This window comes from Thermothelomyces heterothallicus (assembly GCF_042370625.1).
Source record: "Thermothelomyces heterothallicus CBS 202.75 unplaced genomic scaffold P884_scaffold_22, whole genome shotgun sequence".
Classification (NCBI taxonomy): domain Eukaryota; kingdom Fungi; phylum Ascomycota; class Sordariomycetes; order Sordariales; family Chaetomiaceae; genus Thermothelomyces; species Thermothelomyces heterothallicus.
Genome location: NW_027192583.1, coordinates 94,481 through 111,767, shown reverse-complemented (window position 1 = coordinate 111,767; position 17,287 = coordinate 94,481). Strand labels below are relative to the sequence as shown.

At 56.4% G+C, this 17,287-nt stretch overlaps 6 protein-coding genes across 6 annotated transcripts; 4 read left to right on the top strand and 2 right to left on the bottom strand.

Annotated features, from left to right (window-relative positions):
- Positions 1 to 234: 234 nt before the first annotated feature.
- P884DRAFT_313007 (uncharacterized protein) lies at positions 235 to 1,347 on the top strand (the record flags this gene model as incomplete). Its single annotated transcript, XM_069445222.1, has 4 exons — positions 235 to 750; positions 797 to 956; positions 1,094 to 1,191; positions 1,267 to 1,347. Exons 1-4 carry the CDS (start codon positions 616 to 618, stop codon positions 1,345 to 1,347), a joined length of 474 nt encoding a protein of 157 aa, XP_069295307.1. The 5' UTR covers positions 235 to 615.
- Positions 1,348 to 2,320: 973 nt separating this feature from the next.
- On the bottom strand, positions 2,321 to 3,271 carry P884DRAFT_279517 (uncharacterized protein; the record flags this gene model as incomplete). The annotated part of the gene is made up of 1 exon (XM_069443314.1): positions 2,321 to 3,271. One exon carries the CDS (start codon positions 3,269 to 3,271, stop codon positions 2,321 to 2,323), a length of 951 nt encoding a protein of 316 aa, XP_069295306.1.
- A 3,157-nt stretch (positions 3,272 to 6,428) lies between these two features.
- On the top strand, positions 6,429 to 7,292 carry P884DRAFT_279516 (Endonuclease/exonuclease/phosphatase; the record flags this gene model as incomplete). The annotated part of the gene is made up of 1 exon (XM_069443313.1): positions 6,429 to 7,292. The coding sequence occupies one exon, from the start codon at positions 6,429 to 6,431 to the stop codon at positions 7,290 to 7,292; it is 864 nt and encodes a 287-aa protein (XP_069295305.1).
- Positions 7,293 to 9,610: 2,318 nt separating this feature from the next.
- P884DRAFT_262656 (uncharacterized protein) lies at positions 9,611 to 10,090 on the bottom strand. The gene has a single exon (XM_069441680.1). It carries the CDS (start codon positions 10,070 to 10,072, stop codon positions 9,800 to 9,802), a length of 273 nt encoding a protein of 90 aa, XP_069295304.1. The 5' UTR covers positions 10,073 to 10,090; the 3' UTR covers positions 9,611 to 9,799.
- Positions 10,091 to 10,809: 719 nt separating this feature from the next.
- On the top strand, positions 10,810 to 12,615 carry P884DRAFT_301821 (uncharacterized protein; the record flags this gene model as incomplete). Its single annotated transcript, XM_069444890.1, has 1 exon — positions 10,810 to 12,615. The coding sequence occupies one exon, from the start codon at positions 10,810 to 10,812 to the stop codon at positions 12,613 to 12,615; it is 1,806 nt and encodes a 601-aa protein (XP_069295303.1).
- A 2,550-nt stretch (positions 12,616 to 15,165) lies between these two features.
- Positions 15,166 to 17,266, top strand: P884DRAFT_262654 (uncharacterized protein). Its single transcript, XM_069441679.1, has one exon. The coding sequence runs from the start codon at positions 15,599 to 15,601 to the stop codon at positions 17,024 to 17,026; it is 1,428 nt and encodes a 475-aa protein (XP_069295302.1). The 5' UTR covers positions 15,166 to 15,598; the 3' UTR covers positions 17,027 to 17,266.
- The last annotated feature ends 21 nt before the right edge of the window (positions 17,267 to 17,287 follow it).

Sequence of the window (17,287 nt, the reverse complement as noted above, 5' to 3'; positions counted from 1 at the left end):
TTCTGCAGAGAGTGACAGGTCGTTGAAAACTGAAAGTTTCTTGTTGATTGACGGCGCATCCACCCATAGGGGTCTCCGAACCTGGTGCAACTGCCAATCGGGTGCTGCATTCCTTGGGGTCGGGGCCGCCGTTTCGGGGGACAAGTCAACAAACCATAACCAGGGTAACGGGGGCTAACTCACCTAGGTGAATCGCATAATTACCGACGATCTTCGCTTTTAGATCCGATCTGTCATCTGTCCACGACCACGCCCACGAGAGCAAAAGAGCTCTTTCTCAATTTTAACATGCCACAGGCACTGTGGTCTTGCAATTGAGCCGAGTCGGTCGTGGCGTTGCGCCGTGGGCAGAAAAAGGCGGAAAGGGCACCCGCGACAGTCTGGCCAAAAGCTTGGAATGCGCCGTTCTACAGAGGACTGTGCATGTATGACGACGGATTGCTGCAGCAAGTTCCGCTGAAAGCAGGCACTCTAGGTTGTGCGACCACGGGCGACTCCGAAAAGTGCCCACGAGACGGAGAAGGTTAACCACGTCGTTGTACTGTACTGTAGTTATGCTTTGAAGACCATTTGCAGAGTTGGCGGACTAGATTCGAGACCCGCGCCGCATGGGCAATGTCGGAAAGAGAGCAAAAGGAGCGCTACCTAGAGCCTTGCATCCTCCGTCGAGAGACAGCGCCGCAGGAAGGTCCAGCTGCAGGCCTCTCTCTCAATGACGATAACAAGAAACATTGGCCGCAGACCCAGAAGGTAAGCTAGGTAACAGGTACTGAGTACGGAGAACGGACGTAAACAGTTGAGGAATTGGCCCCGCCACCGCACCTTCCCACCCGCCGCTAAGTCACCTCCCTGTTCCCTGGTTCTCGGCCCCATTGAACCTTCCAGCAAGGATCCCGGGCCAATCACCGCCGAGGGCCCAGTCCAGGCTCCTGCAGCCACTGCAGCCCGCTGGCCAGGTGCGGCAACCACCAAGCTGTCAGCTGCACATGAGTTGCGCATCGGCGCAGCCACTTTCATTTCTCTTGGCAACCCTCGGACCTCCCCTGCCGCCTCTGCGTTGTTGCAATTGCTCCCACCCAGAGTGATCATGCAGACAGAAGCATGAGACATGTGCGGGACACGCTGGGAACTGATGTGCATTACGAAGGGTGCGGAATTTCCAAGCATCGCACGAAGAATATCGTCGGTAAGGTAAGGTATAGAAAGTATGCTTAGCATGTACCCATGAATGTATATACATAGGTACATACAACAACTACGCCATAGTTCCCGTCGAGTGTACACTACTGCAAGTATGAACACGTCGAATGTGGGATACTAAACAACGACATCTCTCACCGCAACTGAGCTGATCCCGGCAGCAAATCTAGCTGTCATCTCCACCGGGTAGGTTCAGACGTTGGACAGCGTGGCCTTGACGTCGTTACCGCCGGTTTAAGAGTGGGGATTTCTCGGGAGCGGCACCGGGATGGATGGGATCCATGACTGCCGAACGGTCCCACTGCGATCATGACCGGGGGTTTTGGAGACCTCGCTTGTGCGCTGTAGAGTTAATTAATCCGTACACAGTACATACATCAGGGTACGAAGGATGCGGAAGACTTTCCGTAGCGGATTGCAGACGAGAATAACAGGGTGCGAGGGATACACAGGAGAGACCTCGGAGCAAACTTAGACAGGTGGTCCTTTATCTTCACCTTTTTTTGGTTATATTTCTTTTTTTTTATTCTTACTATTTTTTCTCGATCCTCCGAGACACGGGTCGCTTGGGATACGGTATCAGCACGGACAACCCGAGTAGATCAAGAACACGATGGCTTATAGTCCGTACATAGATCCTGTGACTCCCTTGGAAACAGACGTGCCTGTTACGAAGCAGCAAACAAAACAGAAGGTCTCGGGCCGTCCGGTCGTGCAGGGGACTCTGCCCTACGCAACAGTTGTGATGTACGGGATAGAGACATGCATGTGGAAATCCGAAGTCAAGCACGGGAATGCTCCTGGAAGGACGTAAACTTGACGATATTAATCCTTGTTACTGATGCTCCTCCGATTGTGTGTATCAAACTTAGACCAAACTACCTTAGTACAGCTCGCTATTATGCAGTTGCCGAAACAAACAAGGACACCAACGCCGTGCGATGTATGCAAGCCCACCCCCTTATAGAGGGAGAAGAGGGAGAAGAGCGAGAAGAAGAAATTGAAGAAAAACAAACAAGAATAAAAACAAGAACAAGGGGAAAAGGAGATGGCCAGTAAAAAAACAGACAACCGCCAGCCCCCGCCCCCCTTCCGTTAGAGATGCAAGTGTCCCTCCCTTCTAATACATGTTCCCGTAATCATCCGTAGCAGGCAGGACGAACCGAACCCTCTTCTTTGGCTTTCCAGCCGGAATGTCTAAGGCCCTCGCTTTCCCAGCCATTGTCGTCGACACGCCAGAACCGCTACCCGCCCCTCCGTGCTCCTCTTCCCCCTCCGCAAAACTGCCGCCGCCGCCGCCGCCCGCCTCGCCATGCATCCCCCCTTCCTCAGGCTCCTCCTCGATCGCCCACACGTCCGGGCTCGGCTCGCGCCACGCATGCGGCGAGACGCGGCCCGGCGTGGTCCTGGGCCGGCTGTTGGCCGCCCCGGAGCACGAAGAGTACGAGTTGGAGGAGGGGGAGGGGGAGGCAACCGCTCCGGCGGGTCTCGAGCCGGCCCGGGATGCGGAACGGCCCCTTCCTGACGAGTAGAGGCTGGGAGGGGCCAGGGTATCCGGGCTGCTGCTGCCGCCCCCGGCGACGTCTTGCCTTAGCTGGCTCTTGAACTTGTCTTTGAGGCGGCGAGGGAGGCTCAGCGAGTGGCCCCGCTTGGGCGGGGGCCACGAGTCCTCCATGTAGCCGTACTGCTCGTGTTCGTCCGGCGTCGCGGACAGGCTGTAGTCCAGGTCCGGAGTGGACGGGGACCTCGGCGGCGTTGGCGGTCGGGGAGGGGGCCGGCTCAGGCCGCCGAGGCTTGACGGACTGACGCTCCTGATAATGGGGGGCGGATGTTTGGCATCCTCGATCCCGGCGTCAAAGTCCATGTCCAAGTCCACGTCCACATCGTCATCCCCCACATAGGAGGAAGGAGTAGGAGTGAGGAAGTAGATAAGGGGATCCTCGCCCATGCTGGCAAGATTAAGGCCCTCAATCTCCCCGTCGTCTCTCTCGATATTAGGTCGTAGGAGCATCTGCGAGGACATCCACGAGTCCGGCTGTGGGTGCTGCGCAGATGATCTGGAGCTGGGCATCCTGTCGATTCTGTGCCTCTCGAAAAAAGGAAGTGCCAAGAAAGTGTGGGAAAGGACTATCGACCCGTTCGTTCTTCGCTTTCTCCTTCTACGCTTTGGTTTTCCCTTGAGAAAAGAAACAACAGACAGGAATAATACAAAGCTTATTAGGGTTTGGGCAGCTTCAGAGATAACCACAGGACAGGACCGTCGCCGGCCTTGCCGGCTCAGAACAGCCGTCTTCAGAAGCGAGCGTCGAGGACGATGAAGTGATACGTATCCCTCCCTGTCGTGGAACATGACGGGAAAGAAAAGGGGAAATAGACGAAAGCAAGTGGCCGGCTGAGAAGGGACATGGCGCGCAGTTATGTAGTGAAAGTTGGAGGCGTTGCACATGCTGTTGCTGATGCGAGCTTCCCACCATCAGCTTTCGAGAATGGCTTGCGCGGTCACCTTCTGAGGCCATGTCACCGGTCAACCAAGATGACAAAGTCCGCGGCTTGGCGGGGCAATACAAGGCGCCCTCCCTCCATTTCGTTGAAGAGGGGTGTGTGTGTGTGTGTGTGGACCAACCGTGATGCGACACACCCCCGCGGCCTAGATGAGGACAATTCCAAGGACACGGAATAAGTAGTCACGGACAGTTAGATGGTGGGTTACCATGCTTTGAAACACTTGAAAAGTGCCGAGCAGTTTCTTGAAAAGAGAGAGAGAGAAAAAAGAAAACTCCTCGGAATGGACGGTAAGGCAATCAAGACTCAAATGGAACTCGGGCTTGTGAATGCAGTCCTCTGACTCGACGCATGACAGGGTTGAGTAGGCTGAGCCGAGACCAAGCCAGGAGCGGAAACCACCTCCTCTGACATCTGACTGTCCATCGCTCCTTTGGGAATGGCATGCAGTCGCCCAGGGAGCCGCTATCGGCTTGGGCCATCGTCTTGTCGACCAACCTCTTTCCGTGGAGCTGAACTGGAGCACAATTACAGAGTAGGCTAGAGTCGGGGGTTGGTTGGCGATCGTTGGCGATCGTTGGCGATCGTTGGAACGCAGGCCCATTCGATCTCGATCGAAACGAAGGACAGAAAGCTCACGAAGTACCTGCTTGTGGCAGATGACCAGCTGCTCGGACACCCTCGGCCATCGAATGAGAAAATGGTCCGATGAAGATGGTAGCATTTGGAGCGAGAGTAACATCGATACCGAGACGGCACGGGGCTGCTGGTTGGCGATTTCGGGAGTGTCCGGATCGTAACACTCCGATCGCTCTGCCGGGCTCGAGAAGCAAGAGCGGCATCATGCAGAGGCTACGCTGCAAGGCGACTCAACTCGACTGCCCGCAAGGCCGGGCAGCCCTGCGCGACCTAACAGTAACCAGTTGCCATCCCTGCTTGTGCTTGTTCCAGGCTTCAGCATTCCCCGGCTCTTGGCGAGCGAGGCAATGCACGCTAGTTATGGAACGGCGCTCGGCCAGTCATAACACTTTATGGTACGATTGCGGCATCTCAAAACGAGGGGATATCGACTCACTAATTTTAGGTGTCGCCGTCCTTGGTCAGATGGGGGTTCATGTGAGCCCACCGGGTCACCATCGATTTACCAAAAAAATAACGGGTACCCTGCCCCTCGGAACCGAGAAGACCCATAATTATGACGTTGTTGCCAAGCCTCCCCTCCCCCCCCACGACAACACCCGCTCGGAATCGGTAACCTTTTGAACCGGGCTTGTGACACTGCGGATAAACTGACCGAAGGACTGTCAGGCGCTCTGCGTCGGTAATACCGAGGAGGTAAGGCGATATGTGATGGAATCGATCTGTTTTTTGTGATTACTCAATCATAACCCCGAAAGCGCGAAACCTCCCCTCTTTGCGCGTTGTCCGGGTACTTCTCGGTCTTGAGACAAATCGGGAGATGGCGGAGGGTTGAAGCGCGCCGCCCATTCCGTCCTGCTTAATGCAAGTTTCCCATCCATAACGTACCGAGGTTTTCCTGTCCGGGTCGGTGAACCGGAGCAATGTCGAAGCAACCAAGGACTTTGAAAAACTCGGTGTGGGAGTTAGTGCCAAAAAAAAAAAGGATCTGATGCGTACAGGGCCCACAATGAGGAACGGGTGACAGGATGTTAAGGGCCGACAGTGATGACAGCGAAGTCGTAGTCCCAACAGCTAAATGCTGCGATTCTAATGACAGCATCTTTTATCGTGAATGGTGATCGCAACATTGCTCGCTTTGGATGGGGGACCTCCTGGGTTCCTTCCATCAGCAACACCCGAACCTACGAGGCAGCAATCCGGAGACCGGGTAGGCGCCTCGATTCCTTAGTTCTCCATGAGCATAGTCAGTTGTTTCCATAGATTCCTGTTGAAGAAAGTAGAGGGCTTTCCCTTTCAAAAAAAAAAAAAAAAAAAAAAAAAAAAAAAAAAAAAAAAAACAGATCTCGCTCTTCGTTGGCAGGCGCTCCAGGGTCTTTTATCGATCCACGGGGAAGAGGCATGGGAATAACTACCGACGGGATCTCTTCGTATGTAACTTAGGGGCGGTGCATGGTTGTACTGATCGGTTTCCATCGCAGTCGCACGTCTCCTAGTACGATGGAAGGAGCGTTTGCAGATGACAAAGGAATTAGAACAGCTGCCTAGGCAACGAGCCAAAGAGACTGGTCGATATGGTGTGGTCTCACTCTCAAGTTGAAAGACTAAGGATGTTCCCAATACCTGAAGACCCAGTCTTCGAGGAGCAAAAAGTCCGAGACATTGCTGAACGCTGGGATAGAAGCCGTCACGAATGAGGTAACGTATCCGTACTTGTATATACTGTACTACAGTATGTACCTTGTAACTGTACCATGTATGCACATATATCTAGATAGTTAGATGCCTTACTTATGCGGTAAGAATGAACAGGTGTATGGCAGCTGCGGGAGAGCTCCTCGCAGTAGGCAGCAATTCAGTCTGAACTCGTAAGTGATCTGCCCTTCCCCTCAGTGGGCCCCTGCTTTTAAATGGTTCCTCTAGGCAGCCTGCTCATCACTGGCATTTACAACTGCCTGCCTGGCTCGATCACTAAACTTGCAGGCCATTGCCGTGAAACTTAGGTGGCTCTTACTGAGCAGTTTATCAACCACATATGCTGCCACCAACTGCCGCCTATCCAAGCCTCTACACAGCAGGCAGCAGCCATGATCATCGCACACCCTGCATCACTCCCTGTTCGCCTAATCACGTTCAACGTCCGGTATGCCACTGAGCATCCCAGCCCAAACGAGGAACCGTGGTCAGTCCGTTGCCCGAGGCTCTGCGCACAGCTAAAGTTCATCGTTACCGGGCACGACTCGGCATTCATCTGTCTCCAGGAAGTCCTACATTCTCAGCTTACCGATATCCAGGCACGGCTGGGGTCTTCGTGGGGACATATCGGCCGAGGGCGGGAGGATGGCAACGAGGCAGGAGAGTACTCTCCCATCTTCTTCCGGGCAGATCACTGGGAGTGCGAGCGCAGCAGCACATACTGGCTTTCCCCGACCCCCGAAGTGCCCTCGAAAGGATGGGATGCTGCGTTGGAGCGGATCGTCACTATGGGTTACTTCCGCCACAAAGGCACCGGGGCTGCTGTTGTGGTCATGAGCACACATCTTGATCATAGAGGAGAAGTTGCACGTGAAAAAAGCGCCCGTCTTCTCCTGGAATTCGCCAGAACCTGGCCCACGGAGCGTGCCCCCGGGGCTTTCCCGCCGGTGCTCCTCGGCGGCGACTTCAACAGCACCCCGACAGATCGTGCATACAAGGTGCTGACCGAACCGGGCTCGGGCATGAGAGATATTTCCGGCCTCGTGCCCGAGGAGGCAATGTACGGCAACCGGGAGATAACTTTCACCTCGTTCGGAGACACAAACGAAGAGGCGAAACGGATAGATTTCCTTTTCGCGTCTGACGCCGGGAACCTTGGTTTCGTGACCTTCGCCATCCTTCCCAACAGGTTCGATGACGGAATTTACCTCTCAGATCACCGGCCTGTCGTTTCGGATATCTGGATTCTAGTCTAGGTGGCCGCCGCCTGCTAATGACAACTAGCAAGGCGTTGTGTAACATTTGACGCATGATATAGCACCTGCAGAAGGCAACGGCCGCACGAGAAGAGCGGTGTGGGTGTGCAGCGTAATGGCGGTTTCTGTTGCATGAACTTCGTCCATCGTGGGATTTACTCCCGTGTCGCCTGCTGCCAGGAGGGAGGGGAGCCACTTTTTACGAGGCCGAGAGCCGACTTGGCCGTCTTGTAATGGATGCCATCGCGAGCTGAAGATAATGTTGGGAAAATCGTGACCGCTATCTGCGATCCTGGCCCTCGGAGGGCGTACTCTGTGGTCACATCGGGCAGCTAGTGATCATTGGCGGATAGTCTCGCATTCCACCTCTGTTTTCCTCCCTTCTTTGAAGCCGGCATGACGCCGGCCTGGGTTGTCACGGGAGTCACATGGATCTGACTCAGTTTCCTCGCCGCCACACAAAACCAACCGTTATCCGTCCCTCGGATCCTTGCAACTGGATTCCGCAGGCGCAGTGCGTCAGGATGCGGGGGCGTCTTCACCAGGGCGATCTGGGGCTAGCTGAACCACCACGAACTCTACGTGACTGTAGAACGGACTCGGCAGCACGGAGCAGTAGGGGGCTGCAATGGAAGCTCGCAGGCGGATTCGGTGGTTCGAGCTGACAGCGGCCTAGCCAAAACCATCCACGGGATCAGTCTTGCATCGCTTCGACACGACCGACCGACGGCGTATGTATGATATGCAGCTGTTCCCACGGGCCGCAGATCGACAGCGATGAACACTTGCTTGCCGTTTGCGACCCGTCCAATTAGCCACGCGATTGACTTCGCGCAGGACACGGTTTGTCGTCGACAGAACCGCGTCAGGGCGTTCCCGCGGGGAAAGCGTTCATCGCCGACTCCTCCGTACTTGGCTTAACACCATGTAGGGGAGGGTATAGATGGAGAATCATTGGTCCCCGAAGCTCTAGTCGAGATAGGCAAGACCAATGGGATGAACAGAGCGAGAACCAAGACCAAAACAAGCACCGCGTCATGACGGCTCGTCTCATCTTTGACACGTTGGAATATGTACGCGTGTAGTGTGTTGTAAGCGACCCCGAGACGCTTGATCAAGGCTCGTCGTCACTCCGCAATAGCCCCCCGCATGAGGTGATCGGCGGCCGGTGGTCCGGGTCGCTGGGGAAACGAAGGGCAGGACGGTTCAGACTCGCATAACGTACATTCATGCAGCACACACTTGGTACAGAGTCTCCCCCGGGCCCTTATTGTTGTAACTAGCGGATGCAGTGGACAATTGCCCGGCCCTACAACACCGTCTGGCCCCACCATGAAGGATCGCATGGCGTTGAAGATTATGGGGGTTTGAACTGCAGCAAATTGGGAACGGCGAACGGCTTCAGTGCAGCATGACAGCCCCTGCACATGTTGAGGAACCATGACTCCGATGTGCGGGACTCTGGAGTCCCGTACTTCTGACTCCTTCGGGCTGCGGCCCCATGGGAGCGGGCTCTTCTGCATAGGTCTACGCTCCGAGCCCGACGGCTCCAATGGCGGCCACGGGCTTTCTAGGCAAGGACGGAAATGGGTGTGCTGGGCCTGCGAGGAATGCCAGCCATTTGGCCTTGGTAGGGATCGTTTATTTTAACGGACCTGACGTCTCCTTGCGTTCGCAAGGCATCAAGCGCCCGCCGTCCAATGGAGCGCGGCTTAACTTGGGAAAACCCCATCCCTTCTTGCCTCTTCTCGATGTTTCAGCGTGATTCCAATTATTCCAATTCCGCCCTTCCCATGTCAGCAGAAACAGACCACCGACGAGAAACCGGGGAAAATCCCGCGCAGCTCGAGTCAACCCCTCAAGAAGTCGCTTGTAGCCTGCTTTGCTGAGGACAGATTTCCTCATGGATGTTGCGACGGCGGATTGGTACCCAAGAGGCAATGTCGGGCATTAAGGCCGCGGAAGCAGGAGGCGAACGAACCGGGTCGGGCGGGAGGGCAGCCGTTCCAATGGTCCTCCTTTTTATGGAGAGATAGACCGGCTCCGGCTTCGTCGTGCTGTGGTCTGCCTATTTCGCCTGCCGTTGCACGCTTTCGCGGCCGTCCTCATCGAGGCTCCTGGTTCCACCGCGATACCCACAGTGATTGAGGCCTTACGCAGGGCCCTGAACCACACAGCTGTTCCCAAGTCACCGTGCGCCGCCTCGTCTAGCGAGCGACCTGTTCACGCGCCATCCAAGAACAGCGAAAACGTCAATGTCTTATAGATTTCGTACTCTCGTAATTGTACTCCTCAGTAACTGCTGGTTTCTAGTAATCACAGTATCAAATGGCGCCTGTACTGCCTATATACACATACTCGGGCACAAATTCCTTAGTACTGTAGATGTACATACAGGACAAGCTCCGGCCCGCCAGTCCCGCTGGCAGACAACGTACAGACATCATGTTTGTGCGGAACCCGCTGTTCGTCCGCCCTGTCTGTTCTGTTTCCCTGCCTCCTAATAACTAGTGTGTGCACAAACGGCCAGCGGATTTTGGGATGCGGATGATCTTCGATCGGCGCAGGGTTGCAAGGATTGATGCTGAGTTACGTAGTGTATGAGGGTTTCCATTTCGACCTCGCACAATGCCCCGCCAACGGGGCAAGATCCTAGCCGGGCAAGCCAGAAGAGCGCCAGCCGGCAGCAGCAGCAGCAGGCCTGTGTGTGGACGGAAACTGCAGTGCGTGTTTGCCAGCGCGAGTCCAAGGCCGAGACCGCAAAAATGTAGTGCACGCATGCAACGGGAAGGAGTGCTGCTATAACTACAAGCTCGTTAGCTCGTTGCCCGTTGCCCGGCCGGATCCCGTCCATACCACCGGATGTTTGCTATTGTTTCAGGTGCGACGTTTTCTCTGTTTCTCTTTTGTCTCCCAGCAAGGTGTCCGGGCCCGCCCCTCTCCGCCTTGCTCTGACTGGGGGTGTGCTAGGCTGTTGTCCCGTCTCGGCCTGCTGAGCTTGTCAGCGCGCGCTTTCCTCTCATTCCCCAGACGAATCGAGCAGCGAACCCCTGCTAGTTAATCGTGCCATCCCGTCCCCCCCCTCTCCCCAAAAAACCCCCGCAGTGAAATAAAACCAGTCAGCACTCCACCGTCCCATGTTCCTCCACCTTTTTTCGTCTCATGGAGCCTGACAGTTCATCCCAACATTTTCCCGCCCGACCGTAGTTTGCTGCCGCCGACCTTCGCAGCTAACTTGCGCCGGTTCTTTCCTGTCGCTGACTACGACAGCAGTACCGGCCGTCTGAACCATCTTCTTTTTTTTATTCGGTTTAAAAGAGCGCGTTGTATCCGCTGCGATACCCTGGAGAGCGACACTTACCGGTGGACCAACGTAACCGCTTCGACATCAGCCGTGCCGCCGTGCCGCTGGTCGTCTCCCGCCCGAGGCATTGCTGCCTCTCCCGACCACGGCATCCCACCCCGACACTGAACTACAACAAAGCTACTTTATCTGCGGTTGTGGTCTCGGATCGCCATGCCTGGCGGACCACGGACACTAGTTGCGTCTGTCGCCGACGTCGACGACTCGGGGAACGAAATTGAGGGCACCGGCCGGTACGCATCGTCGGTTGCCCCAAGCAGCCCCGCAAAAGAACAACCCAACACCGGCCGGGCGAGAAGGGAAAAAGCCAGGAGAGCTTCGTCGCCGATCACCGCTAGCGCTGTTACCGATTCTGACTCGACACTGCAACCGAGAGGGGACTCGGCCAAGAAGCCGAGCAAGGACCGTGAGAAGTCGGCATCCAGCAAAAAGGCGCTCATGGCCGCCTCGCGCCCGGCGGGTAAACATGGAAAGACATCTAGGAGAGCGAGCGAGGCTGCCTACTACGGCGTCGACCCTTCTATGAGTCCGGCAGTTTCACGACCAGCGCCCCAGAGCAGGCCGTCGAGCTTTTACGGCCCGTCCAGGCCACCACCATCGAACGCCCGGTTCTATGCCAGCCAAACACCAGGCCCTTCCTTGCCAGCCCCGTTCCCGCCCCCTTCATGGATGGGCCCGGGGCCGCCGCCCCCTCCTGGGCCTGGACCCGTGCCATCCCACTTTGGACCGCCGCCCTCCTCGGCTCCTCTGGTGACGCATCACCCGCCCCCTCAAACAGGTCCCGACTTATTCGCTCGCCCGCTGGAACTCCGCTTTGGGACTTCTCGGCCGCAGTCCGCTATGAGCTTCCGGCAGCCCCCCGCCCTCGAGTATGATGATGATTACGAGGACCCAGTGGAGAGGTCCCTGACAAGGCGCCCTTCGACGACTCGGAGGGCCTCCAAACACGAAGATGACCGGAAAGCGATGCCGCCGCCTCGCAGGCCTGCCTCTGCGCGCCCGACCGCTCTCGCTTTCCGCCCCCCACCAGCCACGCCGGCTAGACGGAGGACAGACTATGATGACCCGGGGACGGATGTCGAAGATCCTCTCTTCAACGATATCTCGCCTCCGGGACCGGGGAGCTATGATCACACAAGGCATTTCCCACCGCAGAGGGGTTTTGGTGCCGATTTCGGATATGATGTGCCCGATTACCAGACCGAGGTAGCCGGAAGACGACGACGCAATACGTATTACGGCGGCCATTCAGGCTCTTCCGGGAGCCTCTACGAGGACAAGATCCGGCTCGCTACCCAGTATCAGGATGCGGTTGGCGGCGGGGCTCAGGTACCGTTGACGGCCGAAACCCTCCGGAAGGCAGGCAGAAGTGGCACCAGCAGCAGGTCCACCAGGAGCTCGGGGAGCCACGACGAGAGCGAGTACAGACGGTCGGCAACAACCCGGACCACGAGGTCAACGGCTGCCAACGACGAGGACGTCACGATCAAGGTGAAGGGGAGCACGGTGCTCAAGTTCGGCAACACGGAGATGCAGTGCCAGGACGGGGCAGAGATCAACATCACATCGAGGAGTGGCAACGCGGAGATACGCGCAACCGGCAGCGACAGGTCGAGTTACACTGACCGGGAGGACGACCGCCGGACCAGGGTCGACATTCCCAAGTCACGGGCGCGCGCGACCTCGAGGGCTAAATCTCGGCCCAGGTCCTTCTCGCACAACCCGTCCAAGTACGAGCTCGGTCCAAAGTACGATATTGGCCCACCCCGCGGCTATGAGTATGTGTCCAGATACGACGATTTTGACGCCGACTACGACGGCTACACGACGTATACCCCGCCGCTGCCGCCGCCGCCCCCTCCATCCTATCCCGAAATCCTTCCTCCGCCCTATCCCGAATTCCCTTCGTCGTACTCGTCGCGGCACGGCGATGCATACTATGGCGGGCCACCATATTGACGGGCAGAAGTAGGAAGGCAAATGACGGTGAAGGCGGGGCGGATTATTTTGGCCCACCCACACCGCCTCCCCCCCCGCCCCAAAACTTTCCCCCCTTCTTTCCCCCTTTTTTTTCCGGTTGGCGAGACATTGAATGTAACGACGTTGATGAACATCTGATGGCATAGGGTCAGAAGGACCCGTCAACGACTCGAAATGTCAAAAGGATGATGATAATGACGCTATAATGTTACTTTTGTGTGCATGATCGTTGAGCATCTCTATTTCTCGTGCTAGTTTTCGGCGGTATTTGATCTAATCTAGCGAGCGTTGGCTTATCTGCTTTGTTTTCCGAGGCTCGCCTGGAGGGCGGTACACTTCTTTTCTGGGTTACATCTCTTCTTTTTCCTTTTCCTTTTCTTTTCCATATCAGAAGTTTCCGTTTCTTATACCATTACATTTTACTTATATTTCTTTCGTGAACGCGGACGGCATGGCTCTTTTTCCTTCATTTTTTTCTTTGTACCCTGCTACGGTGCTTAACAGAAGAAGGGCGGCCGCTCATACTTTCGGGTCTCGAGACTAGAGATTGTTGAGGCGTAAAGCGGCTATCTTTATACCCGCTACACCTGGTACGGCATGGGATAAAGCATCGAAGCCTTTTATTGAAATGTCCCTGGACGTTTCATCCTTTCTTTGCTTTGCTTCAATCCAACTATCGGATGAGTCGGTGTATAGGCACTTTCGGCGGCTAATTCTGGGGATTCTGTTTGTTTCTTGAATCTATCTATCCCATCTGAGATAAGAGATTGATGTTCACCCCTCCATAAGGAACGTTTCTTGCATTTACACCAGAGACTTGGCTGTTGGTTGCCGTGCTCCGGCAACCACGTTTCACCTCATTTGTCTGTTGTTGAAGTAGCACTGTTTCGGGAATGCATGGCCCACGACAACGTGGTGGAGAAAGCTGAGAAAAGGGTACCTTAAGCAACATCCCTGGGAGTTGTCGATGGCAAGACGTCCAAACCTTCAGCACTAATGTCGACCTCTTGCCGCTGCACAGTCTCTCGATTACGAAATGCAGAATCAACCGCATGATATGCCACACTCTCTCCGTTGCTTCGGCCAAGCCGCCTCATTGGTGGACAGCGGGCGGTTCGTGATACAGACATGAGACGCTTTCCCACGGCTCACTGGTGGAAGATGAACCGGGCATGGAGGTTAGGCTCCGGATTCCACTCCAGGGGGCATGCAGGTCTGCATACGGAGTACTTGTACGGAATACATAACGTACATGGTAGATGGGATGTGCGCAAAGCAAAGTGTTGGACACAGATGGCTTGCGGAATCGCGAAGCGATGGGATGCTAAATCATCGCAGTGGAGACTTGGAACATGTATGTGGCGTGACGAGAGAGGCGCCTCGGTGCTGCGGCGCCCGTTGCGGTACCTTTTTGCGGTGCACTTCTGGTGATGTTGCGGTGAGGGAGATGGTCCTGGCCAGAAAGTGAGGCTCCCTACCCTCCCCTCCTCTTCCGATCAACCACGTGTAACTACTACTACCTCCCTACCAGGGAGGTATGTATAGGTATGCATGTACATACATACCTACCTACAGGACCTGATGTAGGTCAGGTACTCCATACAGTGCGCACCTCGTCTCCGAATGACAATGCAAGAACAGGTACGGGGACTGGCAGTCACCATTAACGCAAGCGAAGAACACATACCGCGGCGCCAACGGGTGAGGCTGGTGATTCAGCTGTCCGGCTGGGATCTGCTTGGTGATTGAAGTGGGCTGAACTCTGCAATTGCTCGTTTGCACCGAGTCGTCTCGGTTCAATGGGGCGTCATGCTCGCATGATATCCTGGAGATGTTGCCGTAGTCTAGTTACCGAAGCCCAAAACGGTCAAGCGCTCGGGCTCCCCCACTGTAGGACCTGAGGCGGGATTCCATGCGCTGAGCGCTGCTTGTGGGAGAGGAGGAGCCGGATCGTGGGCGCTTGCGCACTACTCCGTATTTGCTTCGTTCCGTTGAAAACCCATAGTTATTGTCACCAAAAAAGGTTGTCGAAGTGACAATGCGGCATGGTTGTCAAGGTAACCGGGGTCACCTTTTTTGGGTGAGCAATTAATTTGCGACACGCCGTACCCGGCACCAGCAACTTTGGAGCATCCAGACCTACCAGAGGTTGTTGTTGTCCAATGCGACAGGAATCAGCTGGACCTCTCGATAACTACACCAAGTGTTGTCCTGTTTAATCTGCAAGTGGAAGCGAGGCGGCCAGCAACTAACTAGCGTAAAGCTGCCTGGATTGGTCTATTCAGCCAATCCAGTGCAGAGGCCAGCCCTGGACGAGGCTTGATTGGGGGGACCTGCGCCCGTTGCCTGTTGGGTTCTCTGGTTTGATTGGATGCATCAGGTTACTCGGCGGTTGCTGGGCAGCACAGAGCCTCTGTTTACATACGTCATGTTTCACCAGGAAAAGATGAGGAGGAGGAGGGAAGCGGGCCGCGGCAAGGTTGCATGAAAATCGGAAACAATCTGTCTTCGAGCACGAAAGACGGAGAGCTCGTTGCACGCTAAGGCTTTTTCTGGGGTGTCAGCCCAGCCTTCCTCCCCATCAGCGAGACGCCCCCCGAGAAAGGATTCAAGCGCTTAACTAACCCCCGCGCCTCCCAGCCTCCCGGTTTCTGGGTTAACCGGGTCGACCTCGACACAGCACCTGCCGCAGCTAACAATTCTCCTCCATCCACCAAGCCCACCTTATCGAGCCCACCATTGGGGACAGGCAGCCAGCGTTCACTTGACAATCAAATCGGTAGTATGACTTCATTTCGGTTCCTGACGGCTTGACGATTGCATCGAGAACACCTTTTCGATTTTTGATTTTTTTTTGCTTGGCTGGTTAACCAGCTGAGCCAGCCCAAAGGGTGAGGCTGCTGCACAATTTCTGTTTGTCCCGTCGCGCGGTTTCAACTCTCCCTCGTCTACTTCGCTCCCCATGGCGCCTACCATCCTCAACAATCTTCTCGGCCGGTCCGATGTCGCGTCGCTGGGCCCGCTGGCTGCGCGCTCTGTCCTGCTTGGCCGAGATGCATCTGAAGAGCAACATGACCCGGAATCGGGCATACTGCACCCGCAAGAGATCAACAACAATGCCGTCTTTGCCGTCTTTGGTCTCCTAGGAGCCGCCTTTGTCATAGGCGGCATCTGGTTCTTCTTTTGGGCAAAGAACGGCGGCTTCTACTTCAAGAAAGGCGATTGGGAAGACTACAAGTCCACGGTCCTCCGGCGCAAGGTCGGTCCCAACGGCACCATCTACTCGGACGCAACCCCCAGCACGGTTCTCGGCGGCGGCAGCGTGTACAAGGACGTGGACGACGGCACGAACAACACCGGGGATGACCTGACCACGGTGGTGAGCGCGACCACGGGGATCACCGGCATCACCGGCGGGGTCTCGGACATTTCCGGCCGCGAGAAGCGCCGCAAGAAGCGGGAACAGAAGGAGCGCGAAAAGGAGCGTCGTCGGGAGGAGAAGGCGCGCGAGAAGGAGGAGCGCCGGAAGAGCCGGCGCAAGGTCAACGCCGACGGCATCATCATCGACGAGGAGGCCGAGAAGGAAGCCCAGGAGCAGCTGCGCAGCTACCGCCACGAGAAGCCGGCCCGCGTGGGAGGCATCAACCGCGAGGCGGACGGCTCGACCTGGGACGGCTCGACGAACCCCAGCTGGTCGACCATGAGCCCCAGCCACGCCGACGGCACCGACATGGGCAGCACCGTCACGTCCGAGCTCATGAGCAACCGCGAGCGCACGCCCACCACGACCCCGACCAAGAAGGACGCCAACGAGCGCGCTGGCCGCATCCGCAAGGTCTACTCGACGGCCGACAAGACCGCAATGCGCGAGAATGAGCGCCTCCGGGCCGAAGCCCGCCGCCTGCAGGAGAAGGGCCGCGCGGCCGCCTCCAAGCCCAAGCGCGACTTTAGCTTTATCCGCGGCGCGGAGGAGACCATGGCTCTGCGGCGCATCGACGAAGCGCCCGCCGAGAGCGTCGTCAGCGGGGCGTACGTCTCGGAGAGCAACGTCACCGCCGACGACAACAACAACAACAACCACAACAAGAAGGACGACAACAACAACAACAACAACAACAACAACAACAACGATTACGCCGACCGCGAGAAGCGCGCCCGCGCCCGCTCCCGCTCCCGCCACCATAGCGCGCCGCGCGAGGTGCCGGGCAGCTGGGCCGAGAGCGAGGTCAGCTCGGCGCCGAGCGAGAGCGACGTCGGCACCAAGGTGTACACGCACCCGCACCACATCCCGACGAGCAGCGAGGTCTCGTCGCCGTCGTCGTACGCCGATGAGAAGAGAAAGAAGAGGGGCGGCGCGGGCGCGAGGAGGAACAGGGACGGTGCCGCGTGAAAAGGGGGGTGGGGTGACCGTGTCAAATGCTGGGCGGAGTTGGTTTTTTTTTTTTTTTTTTGACGCAGTTGGCATCCTACCACGATTCAATGACCCGAGTCGATGCCGAAGAAGGGAGGGAAGGGGAAGTTGGGGGATGGTGGATGGGGCAGAGGTTCGTTGTTTGATAATGATGAACGATGAACGATGAACGATGGTGGAGATGGCTATGAGGGGTATGATGATGGGTATGGCAAGGGGTGGTTTTTTTTTTTGGGGGGG

What these genes read in the sequence shown, in the direction of transcription:
- P884DRAFT_262654 (XM_069441679.1), top strand. Translation starts at nt 15,599, where the DNA reads ATGGCGCCTACCATCCTCAACAATCTTCTCGGCCGGTCCGATGTCGCG.
- P884DRAFT_262656 (XM_069441680.1), bottom strand. Translation starts at nt 10,072, where the DNA reads ATGCGTGCACTACATTTTTGCGGTCTCGGCCTTGGACTCGCGCTGGCA.